The sequence below is a fragment of the Mauremys mutica genome, chromosome 10 (genome assembly GCF_020497125.1).
Source record: "Mauremys mutica isolate MM-2020 ecotype Southern chromosome 10, ASM2049712v1, whole genome shotgun sequence".
Taxonomy (NCBI): domain Eukaryota; kingdom Metazoa; phylum Chordata; order Testudines; family Geoemydidae; genus Mauremys; species Mauremys mutica.
Window position 1 is genome coordinate 58732263 of NC_059081.1, and position 14912 is coordinate 58747174.

Genomic DNA, 14912 nt, shown 5'->3' on the forward strand with positions numbered 1-14912 from the left:
CAGTGGTTGCTTCCCCCCTACTCATCTCCTCAGTTTGGGGACAGGCTGGCCCACTTTCACAATCCTTGGGAACTCAGCCTCAACAAATGTATGAGGTGCATGAGGTTCCAAATGGTCACTCTATCAACTATCCTTGCATTGTCTCAGAACGACTGGTTTGCTGCTCTGGACCTTCAGGATGCCTACTTTCATGTGGCGATTTTGCCAAGCCACAAAGGTTTTTTTGGTTTGTTGTGATCAAACACCGCTTTCAGTACACCGCATTTCCATTCAGCCTTACTTCCCTGGGTTTTTACCAGATGCATGGTCATTGTTATGGTGTATCTCAGCAAGAAGAGAATTCACGTCTTCCCATATCTGGATGACTGGTTACTGAGGGCAGATCCGGAGAGGGTGTTCTTGCTCATGGCAAACACTACACTACACTGTGCTTGCTCGACCATCTGAAACTCACCATACGCAGCAGAAAGTCAGCCTTGGCTCCCATTCAAAAAATGAAGACCATTGATGCCCTGTTAGATTCCATGACATTAAGAGCATTTCTGCTGATCGACAATTTTCAGACAAGTCCTCCGTTCAGGCCCCTAGCATTTTGTCCCTTTCCACTCTTGTGTCAAAAAACTGCTTTCCTGGTAGCGATAACATCCACAAGGAGTGCATGAGAGTTGCAGGCTCTGATGGCAGAGCCTCCTTGTACACAATTCTCCAAACACGAAGTGACTTCATGACCAGACCCCAAACTTTTGTCTAAAGTGGTCTCTGAGTTACATTTGAACCAGGCAGGATATTTACATGTGGGTTTTTTTTTCCCTAAGTCACATACATCTCCGGAGAAGCAGCATCTCCATACCTTAGATGTCAGGTGATGCCTAGCCTTTTATCTGGACAGGACTTAAAGCATTTCATGCATGAGACACGAATAAGTGAAGCAAAGCAACATAAAAGATCAAGTCTCTTTGCAGACGATCTCCAAATGGAAACATCCTGCTTCAAAACGGCATATGAGATAGCTTTGGCTATGCCCCCTCAGCTGGCGTGAGCTCATTCCACGAACGCACAAGCAATGTCTGGAGCGTTCCTCAGGGATATTTCCATATTGGACATTTCCAGGGCTGCTCTGTGGTTATCAATACGTACATTCACAAACCATTACACTATAACTACATCTTCCACGGTGGATGCAAACTTTGGTAGGGCGGTCCTGCAGTCCTTGTCTATCTAAACACCGAGCCCTGCCTCCTGGGGATGGGAGGTAATGCTTGTCAGTCACCTAAGTGGAATAAATGTCTGCATCTGTTTGAAAAAGAAGAAACGGTTACACATCTGCGTCACATTTCAAAGAACCACAGTCGTATTTCATAACGTACCCTCTGCATCAGAATCTTGTTTCTGGGCCTTCAGCGCAAAGGAACTGCGGGAGGGTCGTGGTGGAACGCCATCTCATGTAGCCAGAGCAGGAGTTACGGCCACGAGGTGTGAGCACCGTCCCTCTATGGATACTGCTAGATGAATTTCTGAGGTGTCTGTGCGCTCAGCACACTGGAGCCAAAGTGGAATACACATCTTCATCTCAAAGAACCATGGTTATAGTAAGTAACCATTTCCTATTGATAATATCAAAGGGATATGTTTTGACTGAGTGGAAAAAATTGCAATAGGTGCTTTGATGCCAATATTCAGAATTGTTCATAATGGCTTAAGACACACCTCTTCCAAACTGAAATTAGGTATATTGGGAAAGTGAGACTTATTTTTGCGATCTGGTCCAGTGGTACTGGAAGATCAACATTCCCTTGTACTTGGGTAAATAAAACAGGATGGTGCTGTGAAGGCTGTCTGCTCAGTCCCTGGGAGGAGGGAGAGTTCCTTGTATCAACCAGAGAGGCTGCCAAAAAACATCAAGCAACAGCACTGATGGGCTCTGAAGAGAGTCTCATTTGGTAGAGAAAAGGTCACTGCAAAGTTGAGCCTTTTGAGGGGAGGAGAAGTTAAAGGAAAAAATGAGCAGATGCTTGTGGTTCAGGGCTGGGGAGCTAATGTAACCATTTGGCTGTAGGAGCCTGCGTTTTCTAAAGCTTATTCTGCATTAGTGCCTAGAGTTTTGATGACCGGAGTCAGTAGAAAAATGCAGTAGTTAAACTGGAAGAAAACACTGAGAGCCAAAGTGTTTTGGAAAGGTGATGAGGTCCATCTGCAATACACGGGGGAGGCAGAGAATACATACATATGAAGGAATCTACAGTTAGTTGTGGAAAACCTGTCTGTTGTGCATACAAATGGGGTAACTGCACTCTCATAATAAGTGCATGCACAAATAATACCCAGTTGACTTCTGTATACAACTAGGTACATACACAGTTTTTGCGTGTGGACCTCCACCTTGTTTGTTTTTTTTTGAAGTCTTGGCAACTTGTTTAACAAGCTGACCTCGGTCTGAGAGGGTGAATTCTCTCTCAATAATTACTATTTAGTATATTTACTACTGTTTAAAATAATTATGGAAATAATAAGTAAAACAGTTGGAAAAATCTAGAAAGATATGTTTTAAAAAAAAACAAAAAAAACTCTTCATGTCAGCAATCGTTCTTCCCAGCAGAAAATGTTACGCCAAAATAACGTATAAAAGACAACTTATAGCACTAGAGGGTTAGGAAAACTGGCTATATGTACTTCCTTATTTCTGATGAAAAAAAATGAAAATTTAGCATAGGATAATCTATTGATACATTTACTCTTATGTAAATTATCATAATTTGTGCAAAAAAAAATACACCCTTGAGGCTTACAGGACTTTTATAACTGACAAAAGTGTACAGTAGCCGATGATAATGTATATAGAGAGTTCAGCAATATTCCCAAGCTAGTTACAGAATGGTGGGAATATTTTAAACAGTTGTAAGTCAGTGCCTAAATAGGGTGAGTGTGAATTGGTTTGATTTTATATATACCACCTTGGCTATTATCTCATTAGATCTTATAAACTATGTATAATTAAATTCAGCACATGGAGTTTTTCTGTCCAAGAAAAATGTGTGTTAGAGGAAAAGGAGCAAAAGCCTTATTCAGAGCCCAGTGAAGTCAATGAGTGTCTTTTTTTCCATTGACTTCAGTAGGCTTTGGATTGGTCCCTTGGTGAGTCAGTGGGTGGCACTTTTCTCTTGAAGGACCACATTGTTCCTGACAGGCACTGACGAAAGTGGACAGACAATGTGGATATCCATTGTCCCAAGGGAGAGTCCTAAAGGAATTGTCTCGGGGAGACGTGATCCCTCCCTGTGCTCACTGGTGCGTACACTGGGAGAAGGAGGAACTTACAGGCAACACAGTCCACTAGGCTAGTGCTACTTGCTCTCCCTGGAGCGTCTGGTTTCTCTTCATGGGCCAGTGCAGAGCCAGTGGGGCAGTGACTGCTCCCCACCCCTGTTGGGGGTGTCTTATCTCGCATGGAGGACACAGAGGGAGCAGTCGCTCTGCTCCTTTGAGCACAGAGAGTGGAATTGTGACTGGTCTTTAGAGAAGATCTGCAGATGTGTGAGAGAGGCTCTTTGTGTCCTCTACAATCCTAAGCATCTACTAAGGGAGTCCGATTTTGGCTCTGAGTTGGCACAGAACTAGTGCTCTGTTTACTGCTAGGGGGACTTGGCTACTGGAGGAGTTGTCTTTTAGATGAAACAAAACCCTGACCACATGTAGTCATTAAAGGTCCTGAGGTACATTTTACAAACTGGCTTAGCTCCCATAAAAATTCCAATTCATGTGACTTCCTGCCCCTCTCTTTTTGTATTTGTAATTTGTAGAATCAGTAAAAATTGTTTTCTGTTTCTCTGCAAAGAAAAGAATAGTCTGTTAAGAAAAAATAATTGCTCTTATGACAGGCACCTGTAGATGTAGTTTCCATATTACTCCTGGGGAACTTCTGTGCCAGAAATATAAATTCTGCACACAATATTTTAAAATTTTGCAAATTTTATTTGTCAAAATAACACTACATAATCATGCCAGTTTCAATTATTTTGGTAATTTATTTCAAAATACCTGTCAGCAAGTATGTCTGTAACAATGCAGAGAGACACAAAATTTCCCCCCAGGAGTACAGAGTTAAAGAAACCCCTATGATAACCCAGTTCCTGTTTCTCTGTCCCCTCCCCCCCAGAGCCCAGCTGGGGGGGGCCGCCCAGCCAATACACCTTAACCCCCTACCCCTCAGAGCCCAGTCACGGCTAGCCCCCAGAGCCCACCCGCAGGACCCCCCAGCCCAGACACCCGCCCTCTGAGAGACCAGAGATCTGGAGTTTCCTGCTAACCACCATCTCCTTCCCTCAGAGCATGCTGGGAACTGCAGCTGCCGGGAACCCTCTAGCTCCGTCTGCCCCAGCAGTGTCTTCTAGGTGTGAGCTGGGCTCTGCTGGGCCCAGCGGCCCCTAGTGGTGGCTAGTAGCACTGCAACCCATTTCTGTGGGGGAAAGGAAATTCTGCACGCAGAACATTAATTTCTGCAACAATTTGCATTGTGCAGTGGCACAGAATTCCCCCAGGAGTACCATATGGAGGCTTCTTTTAGGAAAGTTTGAATCACCTAAAAATAAGGTTTAATTGAAAATGCTGGAATAAACTTGTAACTTTGCCATAAGGTCTGACTACTGGTTAAAACTATTTAAGATGTAGGAACACAAATAATACATTGTAAGAGTAATATTGAAATAATGTTGCTTTTTATTTTCAACTTGAAGAGGAGGGAAGGTCTTTAGGGACTGAGCATATTATTTCCTCAGAACTCTAATCTCTGAGGATAATTCAGTTGTCGGTTAGTTCAAAAACTATGTAGCTTTTCAAGCGGCTCCAACTCAAGAAGAAATTAGACTTGGAGAATGAAAGACTACAGATTTCAAAGTACTGGACTGAGGATTACATCCAGACTTTTTAGTCTGTTACCAAGTGCAGGTCTAATAGGTGGGTGACAGTTCCTAAAGAGAAATGCTTCAAATGTCTCAGATGAAAGCATTAATATAAATGTTTGACTTTCAGAGATACTGAACATCCATCATTTCCACTAAAGTCAATGGGAGCTGTGAATGCTCAGCATTCTGAAAATCAGGCCAAATGGTACATAACACCCATTTCAGAGAGTAGGACACAAAGTGACACTCATTTTAGAAAGTCTTCCTCCTTTGTCTTCTGTGATGCTGATACATTAGGCCAGCGTTTACTCAAAGAAAAAAATACAATGACAAGTTGTGGAAATCTTCCTAAAAGGGTCAAATTAATGCCTCAGTGCAGTGATATGCAGTGAATCACATCATTGCCAGGCTTAATTCCCAGACTTTCTCAGCCAAGAAAGGTTATCTCCATTGGTTGCCTATCACCTCATCCTTTACTTAAAATATAATCTGTTTTTTTAAATGTCTGGCTTGTAAATTGACTAATTGGCCATCTGCAAATTGCCAACCCAAAAGTACACACAAGCTTAATTTGTAATTATATGATTGGTCCTATTAACTTGAAGTTAAGATGGTATGTAAATCTTTACAGGGTTGGGTTCTTGGTTTGTAGTTTTGAGGAGCAAATGAGTGTATAATAATAGTTGAAGCAGTAACGTAAGGTGTCTAGTTACACAGCTAAGCCGCATGCCGCTGTTGTGCTACAGTATGAGGCACAATGTAAAAAATAGAGTGCCTGCAATCACTAGGCCAGGGGTTCTCAAACTGGGGGTCGTGAGGTTATTACATGGGGCCTCGCGAGCTGTCAGCCTCCACCCCAAATCCCACTTCACCTCCAACATTTATAATGATGTTAAATTAAAAACATTTTTTAATTATATATATATATATAAGGGGGGGTCGCACTCAGAGGCTTGCTGTGTGAAAGAGATCACCACTACAAAAGTTTGAGAACCATTGCACTAGACTGATTTTTTTTTTTCAGGGCAGTCTCAGTGTCATTGATGGACCCCAGTATTTTAATCCAATTCTTGTAACCCCCTCCTGAAAGTGCACCTGAGGGAGCTGCTGGGCAGCTACGCCAGTGAATCTGACAGAAGGCTGACATGAACAGTGAGACAGTGGGAGGTTTCACTGTCAAGCGGACTCCACTTTATTATAATGTCCATTTTATAGAGAATAATAGGGCAGAGAAAAGAGATCTCTAGGGAGAAAAACCACCATCCCTAGAGATAGATGTATGATCTAGGGATGGTTAGTCTAAATATGAGTATCAGGCTGCATCATTGCCTTAAGAGGCAGGAAAGGGTAGCAGACAGTAAATAACTTGAGGATAAATTTGGTACACTAATGTATTAGTTCTGCTCTGAAAAATGACTTAGTACAAATAGCATCATTGATACCATGTTTGTCAGTGATTTCCAGATCATATTTGCTCATTTTACAGGTATAAAGATGTGTTTAATGGCCAGCCCTGCAAACTCAACGTGGGGTTTGAAAGTTAAACTCTGTTTTTCTATGTTGTGCAGCATGACCACCAATGAAGGCTCAACAGACTAAATTATATCCTCAGTTACCCCTGTTCAATCCTGTTCTATCCACGGATGTTTCAAAGGGTAACTAAGGGTAGGATCTGGCCCTGTGTTTTGGGAGTTAGACTGGTATTTTCAAAAGAGTCTAAGTGATTTAGGAGCATGAGTCCTACTCTCTTTAATTTTGACTTGTGCTCCTGTCACTTAGATGCTTTTGGAAAATGCCACCACTAGTTAACAGCTCTGCCTTAGGATGCAAGAGTCAGAATAGAATCCAGCTCATTCTTTGTTAACTCTGCAGTACTATCCAGAGTAAGAAGTAGTAAAACTTGTGTGTCACTTAATTACTTGAATAAGAAGTTTTGGTTTTGACAGTCATTTTCCAGTATAGAAGAAAAGTACTTCAGAGTCCCTGATCTGAACCTGTTTTTGTTGTATATGGGACAATGTGTTAGAGAAAAGAATAGCTTAGGTCATAGGAGCATTGTGAAAGAAATATGTACAGGAATCAATAATTCACCCTCTGAGAGATAGGGCATTGTACATATCAGTCGTCGTCATAATTTTTCCTGCACTATTAGGTGCATATCATCTTGGGCCCATTTTTCCATGTCTTCTGTGTTTGGATGTAGTAATGTCACCTCAGCCAATATTGTGCTATGGAGTACGCCTTTAGCTTGGGCCGCTCCTGTCCCCCCTCCCCCCGACCGACCGCCGCTCTGTAACCCCTCTCCACAAAGTGGAGGAGGGGATAGGGCTCAGGGACAGAAAGGAGGGAGCTTGCTGGAAGCTGTTGCTTCCTGTCTGAACTGGCTGATCTGCTTAAAAGGGCAACACACTTCAAGTGGGGTCAGCATACTTAAAGAGAAAATGCACATCTCTCTCACTCATGCACACACACCCCAGCACCTGTGTAGCCGTGCATGTGCTGTCAGGAGGAGGGAGGGGTGCGCTCCAGCTGGATAGTGTGGGCTCATCATCATGTTCAGTTTTTGCAGGGAAGTGTTTGCAGTGACTGCCCTGAATATATTGTGTTTCCTCCCTCCTGCCTCAGTCCATGCTGCCTTGTAGAGTGTGAGGCTACATTAGCAGCGTATTAACCTTTGAGGGCTCAGCCAAGTGCTAGTCCATCATTTGGCAGCAAGGCATTCCCTGGGAAATATTCCATCCTCTTACTCCAGCCAAGCTTCACAGTCATTCATTGCTGCATACAATATTAAACTGTTTGTTTAAAGTTGTTTAAAACTTATACTGTATATGTATATAAGGTCTTTCGTCTGGTGAAAAAAATTTCTCTGGGACTTAACCCCCCCCCCCAATTTACATTAATTCTTATGGGGAAATTGGATTCGCTTAACATCGTTTCACATAAAGTCGCATTTTTCAGTTGTAGTTACGTTACCGGGGGAGGAGGGATAACTCAGTGGTTTGAGCTTTGGCCTGCTAAACCCAGGGTTGTGAGTTCAATCCTTGAGGGGGCCACTTAGGGATCTGGGGCAAAAATCAGTAGTTGGTCCTGCTACTGAAGGCAGGGGGCTGGACTCGATGACCTTTCGGGGTCCCTTCCAGCTCTATGAGATATAGGCATATCTCCATATATCTATCTGTTAAGTGAGGAGTTACCATATATTGAAAGCTGTTCAAATTGCAGTGGACAGACTTATTATTTTTCCAGGATTCTGCTCCATGTAGAAGGACACTTAATATATATTGTAGTGCATGTAGTGCAGTGTAGGCTGCATATGGTCTCCAAATTATATAGAGTTATACAGAAGGGAGGATTTAAAGCTTTAAACACTCCTGATTCTGAAATTGTATGCTATTGAAGCTCTGACATGACACTACATGCAGAAATCATCAATCCAGAATCTACCTTTCAAATTATGACCTTTATCCTTTTTAAGATGACCTGCAAATAAATTTAGTTATATAAGGAATATCTTGAATAGCAAGAGTAAGAGGTGTATTCTGTACATAATATAGGACCATATTGTACCCTCCTGCAGTCAAACCCATAGAAGGATGACTGGGGGTCCAGAAAACTTCAAAATTCACCGTAATTTCCTTCTATCAGTACCCTCAGTTGCAGAAGGAGGAGAGTTTAGACAAGGCAGAAGGTTTAAATTCCCAAACCCAGAGTCCAGGGGAATTCTGCCATCAGCTTTGCGCATCATGGCGCTCTGAGGAAGGCTGGCCCCCTGTGGTATTATCTTCCACCAACAACATTTGCACCCAACAGCATGGCTCCCTCAGGGACTGTACTCCCATTGGACATCTTCCTTTATGGCTGTGTACTAGCAGCCATGGAGAGGCTGTCCTATAAGAAAAATATACCATAATGTGTGTATTTAACAATACCATGATTTTGTAAAATCTAAATTGGACTTAGTTTGCATCATATGCATAGGCACAACGTGACAGGGATAAAAGGGACATAGTTCCCCTCCACCTGCGCGCACACATTTTCCTTCCTCTTAGTGCTTTTCTGTGCACATGCATACACAGCGCTGCTGATGCATTGTAGGGGGAAACAATGCTATAGACTTCTCCCAGCTGCTGCTTTTCTCCTTTCACCACAACCATGCCACACCCTTTGCCAGCTGAGTCCTGGTGAACACACGTGTTGACAAATGAGGCATCAGGTAAAACTGCAGTGTTTGGTCTTTTCTCCCTGCTGGTGATGCTGTTATGCAGCTACCACCTCCATGTCATCACTTTCCTTCCTCCTCACTGTATCCAGATGGGAATAAAGAAATAGTATTCTGGAAGGGAAACCAGGATGAGAATTGGGGAAACATCAGGAAGGGTAGTAGTGGGAGTCGAAATGGATATGTTTATAGTTAAAGATGCTATTCCTCTGAATACTCTTCAACAAGCTCCCAAATGTTTTTTTTGTTTTTTTTGCAGTTATACCTCTGGTTCCTTGTATCGGTTACAAACTTTTGTTCCAAATGTGGTTTTGCTTTGGAAAGTCGATGGGCACTTTCTTACTCAATACCACTTCTCTGTGTATGTCAGTGTCCTATCCGCTAACTTTAGTGTAAAAAATATAAGCTTTAACTACTTTTTACTCCTACTTTACACCAACACAGCCTAAGGAGGAGTAAATTGTGCTCTGTTTTGGTTCCTACATCAGCAAGAATTAACTAGTTTGGGGGCTGTAATTTACTTTCCATTACAAATGTGTAACATTTGCAGATGACCTGGGGCTCAGTTGGGTTGAACTGAGCTGACTTTTGTTGGTAGAATCTATAGTAACAGTGATGCAAAAATCAGAACGCAGCTTGATTTTTCATTTCAGTACCTAGGAGCAGTTTGCAGGACTGGCAGTTAGAAAAAAAATCTATCTCTAAAAAAGGCAGAGTTGATTCAGAGTCTGAGAAACAACACATGGAAACCCACAATGTCTTCTGAACAGAATTACTTTTCAGAGTAGAACCACACTTCTTAAGCCTGATGTAGTCTAGAGCAGACTTCCATAGTTATACCATAGTGCATCTTGGGAATCAGGAGACAGTAGGTCTGCAAGGTGGGATGTAAGTGTTTGATCTTCAGTTCTTCTCCAAGTCACAAATGCTGTCAGTTATATGATGAATGCTGTTACTCTTGCTGTATGGGCATGCTGCAAATTATTCTAAATATGTTGATTTTTTTGTCACAGTATGCACAGGTCACCTTTTAAAGATAGTCTATGCTTTTCTGCCAGAAAGTGAATCTGATTTTTCTGTGTTGAATTTAAACCATTTTGTTTTGTGTTTTATTTGCAGGCCAAAGCCATTGCATGAAATTCCAGCCTTCTACTGTCCTGACAAGAACAAAGTGAATTTCATTCCTAAAAGTGGCTCTGCTTTCTGCCTTGTCAGTATTCTCAAGCCGCTTCTTCCCACACCGGATCTTACACTCAAAGGCACTACTCATAGCCTGACTGTCTCCTCTGGCATGACACCTAATTTGTTACAGCCCATTGCCATGGCCTCCCTGTCTGCAAACACTGAGCAAGACCGGATCTCTCGTGGAACAAGTACAGTAATACCACAGACCTCTATACTCCAGCAATCAGGACATATCGAAGAAGCTGAGTGATGAGTCTCCATTTGTGCAGGCATTGTTCTGGAGAGACTGCTAGGAAGACCTTGTTTAAACTAATTGTGCGGTCACACCTGTTCATTTTAACAGCTCATGACATTGTCATAGTCATATTCTCCTGATCTCCATGACAATATTGGTAGCATGCTGAGAAATGTAGGAGGAAGCAGCAGATGAAGCAGTGCTGTTCTCTGCTTGTGAAGACTCACGTTCAGTTTCTCACCTGCATTTTTTTTCCAAGCTCTGATAAGACAGACTGTTACTAATTCTTTGCCATTGGAAGGATCAGTTATTGTGATGCTTTGTATCCTTTAGACTTTTTCAGCAACAGCAAAAATTCTGAGAGACAGCTGATGCCAGCAACCACTGTAACTTACAGAGGGAGGGGTAACCATATGGCACTGCAAGACCCATCTTTTGTATGAAAATGAATATTTTATAACAAGTTTGCATTTTCTGATACAGAGCGGGATGTTCAAAAGACACTTTCATAGCCACTGTTTTCCCTTCTTTGGGTGGTACGTTTTTTCTCAGCTGTTTTCCAGCTGCTGGGACCAAAGGATTGTTGAAATACTTTAGCAGTCTTCATCATGTGACCTTGTTCAACAGTTCCTACCCCCAACAAAAGCAAATCAATTAATGCATACAAAATGTAAAACAAAAGGAAAGAGAAAACAATATTAGTATGTTATGTGCATTTGTTTTTGATATCAGAGGTTTGTGCTTTGGTAAACCACATTGTTCTTGAACTCCTACTCCCTAGATAGAATTCCTGTGTACATTTAATTACATGGGCAGAAAATAGCATTTTAGAGCACTTGTCCCAGTAGTGTAATCACTTTTCCATAGAACTTTTGTTTGGGTTAAAAAAAGTCTCTTCCTTGCCTCTACCCAAACAAACAAACAAAAACAAAACCTGCCACTTGACTCTTGAGAGATCTCTTGGTTACTTGTGTAATTCAGTCTGAATCATGCATCAGTTTTTGGCACAAAATTCACTCTGTTGTGGCTGACCACTGTACTATAGACCCTAGCCACATGATACTGAGATGGCTATGCATGATTCCTCGTCTTTGTCATAATGCTGTTTTGTGGGTGTGTTGAGGGTAGTAGTTTGTTAGGCATGGTATTTGTTACACAGCAGTCAACAGCAACAGATATGTTCTCCCTTTTTGACTAGCAACATTGTCGAGTGTGTCAGAGAGAAGATATGTTGATACCTGGTTCTGGTTTGCAGCTGTTACCAGTTTCCTGTATGCCTCTGTGGTTCTTTGACTGTTGAAATAAAAAATGAAAATGGGGAGGGATGTTCAAAGAGAGCTTGTTCAGGGACTGCAGTAAGGTTTCTCCCAGAGTACTGAAATGCACTTCTTGCCTTTAGATAAATATCACAGTCCAAACATCTGCAGCTGCTTTGATACCAAAGTATCTTCAAGTTACAAAAATCAGTTGACAGAATCCCTGTTTTGGGGTGGTGGCTTAATGTATAGTCTCTGGGTCTGAATAGTCACCCACTGCATATGTGCAGCTCTCATTGACTTACATACAAACAACTCCCATGGATCAGCTGCATAATCACACACCTGTTTGTAATTACATCTTTTTAAGAACCATATCACAAATGTAATAGTTTTGTTCTTTGTGTAACACAGTGAGAATTTGGTTGCAGACACCTGAGGCAGGAAAAATACTTGTGTGTCTTAGCAGCTGATAGTTTCTACGTACTTATGATGCACATTGGGTAGTTCCTATAAATCCCACATAATAACATATAGCAATAAATCTACTAAAAGAATAACTGTAAAATGCACCAGCCTACATAAGTGCTGCATTTGTGGTATAATGAGCACCCTTTTTAAAGTTACCTAATAACCAAATTTCACCACTTAGTCCATTGTGGTTATTTATGGGGTTATTAGATCTGTTAAATTACTTAACAAATTGAGGACCAAATCCTGCTCACTTTACTCATTCCCATTGAAATCAGTGGGATTTCTCATGTGAGTAAGAGAACTTGGTCACGAATGAACATATTTGGTCCACACCAATAAACTTGGAGGAGAGGAGAGTTTGATAAGATAGTGGTTAGTAGGTCAAAGCTACATTATAAAAGATTACCATTTTAGGAATAAATGGGACATTACTAGTAAATTCTATGGACGCCTAAGAGAGGTCTCCTTTCTAAAAAATTTAAAAATCATGGTAGCTTGTTTAGACAGCGTTGGGGTTTGGACAAAATCTGATATTTTTGGCTTTGTGGAAGATGGGAATACTTAGGCAAAGGGGCTTTTTGTATGGCATCCAAACTAATTTCTACTTCTTTCATAGTAACAGGTAAAGTGCTTCTGCCATTAATGCCAAACAGCATGGTGCTTATCAGGAGATCTTAACTGGATAGTTAAGTACCAAAGGGCTAAAGTCAGCATGTAATAAAACTTTTAGTCTTGGGGTTAACAGTCGTCCGTCCAAATGCATTCTTATGTCTTTGTTCAACATAGTGAATATTTTGAAATAGGAAATGGGATCTCCTCTCTTAGATTTTTCTGGAGTATCCATCATTGTAATAGTTGAACATTACCCCCTCATTTGGTTAGTTCACATAGAAGTGCATGATGAGACAATGTACTATATAAAATAGTGGGCTACTCCCCTAGGAACCAAATGTAAATTCTAGTTTTTTTATAAAAGTTGAAAAACCCCAATACTGAATTAGACGTTTTTTAATGTTAAATTTTTTTGAACATGCCACAGCAATGACTCATATTAAGGTGGTAAGATGGCTTCTATTTGAAGATAAACTTTGCAAAAAAAATTCTTTAGCCTTAATTTTTTCATGTTCTTTCTTGTTCCAGAACAGAGGTATTTGGTAAAGTTTTATAGGTCTTTTTAAAGACATGGATCTTAGAATAGTGTATTGGTTTTTAATGTCTTGAAAATGGGGGGGTGTTCCATACATATCTCAAATATGGTATGACATAAAGACGTCAAATTAGTTGTGACATACCTATCCCCAGTGAAAACTAGTGCACAAGGCTAGCTACCTTTTTGAATTCTCTAATTCTTAATTATTTAGTCAAAAATTGTCCAGTGACGATTTACATGGGTTCACAACTTGATACACCTAAGACTTGTTTTTCTGAGGTGTTGAGTACTCCCAACTACAGTTCAAAGCAGTGGGTGGTTCAGTGCTTACCATCACTGAAAATCAGGCCCTTAGTATCCTAAACTGGACATCCCAAATGTGAAGCATCCAAAGTTAGTGAACACTTGAAAATGTAGGCCTTATTTTCTACCGACATTAGAGAGCTTATGAACTCCACAGACATTGGACTGTCTTTAGAGTATAAAAGGCCTGTGCCATTGTAGTAGTAGTAATACAGCTCTAGGTTGGCAGTTGCAGCTATTAGAATATTTTTCTTCCTTCTTTACTCAAGGCACAGGATAATAGGATCTTATTACATTTTCATTTGCTTCTGCTGCTTATTCCTCACCTGATGCCATAATCCCATGTGTGACATCACAGTTTAATGGGATGTCAGAGAAAAAAGAATGACATGCCAGGAGTATTAACTTTTAAGAAAAATCCTGTTTTCATCCATGCGACCCCAGTAAAGAAGAAAGGATGGAAAATACAGAAAATACTATTTCCATAAAGCCAACAAGTTTCAAAGTGGTAGCCGTGTTAGTCTGTATCAGCAAAAACAACGAGGAGCACTTGTGGCACCTTGGAGACTAACACATTTATTTGGGCATAAGCTTTCGTGGGCTAAAACCCACTTCATCAGCTGCATGGAGTGGAAAATACAGTCGGAAGATATCTATAACAGTACATGAAAAAATGTACTTTTCATGTACTGTTATAGATATCTTCCGACTGTATTTTCCACTCCATGCATCTGATGAAGTGGGTTTTAGCCCACGAAAGCATATTCCCAAATACATTTGTTAGTCTCCAAGGTGCCACAAGTGCTCCTCGTTGTTTTTGATAAAGCCAACAGCAGTTAAGGATATTTACTCTCAAGGCTATTCTTTTAGTTTACTTTAAATTATGGTTTACCAATCTCAAAACATTGAAATTATTGGAGAGTACTGTAGAAGTTGATTCTATTGGGGAAAATAGGGGACCTATATAGATAGGCACTTACATATCCCTCATCCTTGTAGTATCTGGGGAAGTTAAAATATTATGAACATTATACACCTGTTAGCAAACACATGAAAAAACATAGTGCTGGTGAATTTTAGGCCTATGGCAAGGATAGCATTTCTCAGTCCTTATGCCTCAATTTACCACTTTTAATTCCTTTTCCCAATGGGTTAAAGTTGCCAAGAAAGCTTTTCAAGCAAGGAGTTATGA

The 14912-nt window shown here is 41.0% G+C and overlaps 1 protein-coding gene across 2 annotated transcripts in view; it reads left to right on the top strand.

Moving 5' to 3' along the window:
• FAM117B (family with sequence similarity 117 member B) overlaps positions 1-14323 on the top strand; it is a 78092-nt gene extending 63769 nt beyond the window's left edge. For both annotated transcript variants that reach the window (XM_044978514.1, XM_044978515.1), the window contains one exon: positions 10237-14323. In XM_044978514.1, the coding sequence (XP_044834449.1) occupies positions 10237-10552 (316 nt within the window). In that variant the 3' untranslated portion in view covers positions 10553-14323. The remainder of the gene's footprint in view (positions 1-10236) is intronic.
• The last annotated feature ends 589 nt before the right edge of the window (positions 14324-14912 follow it).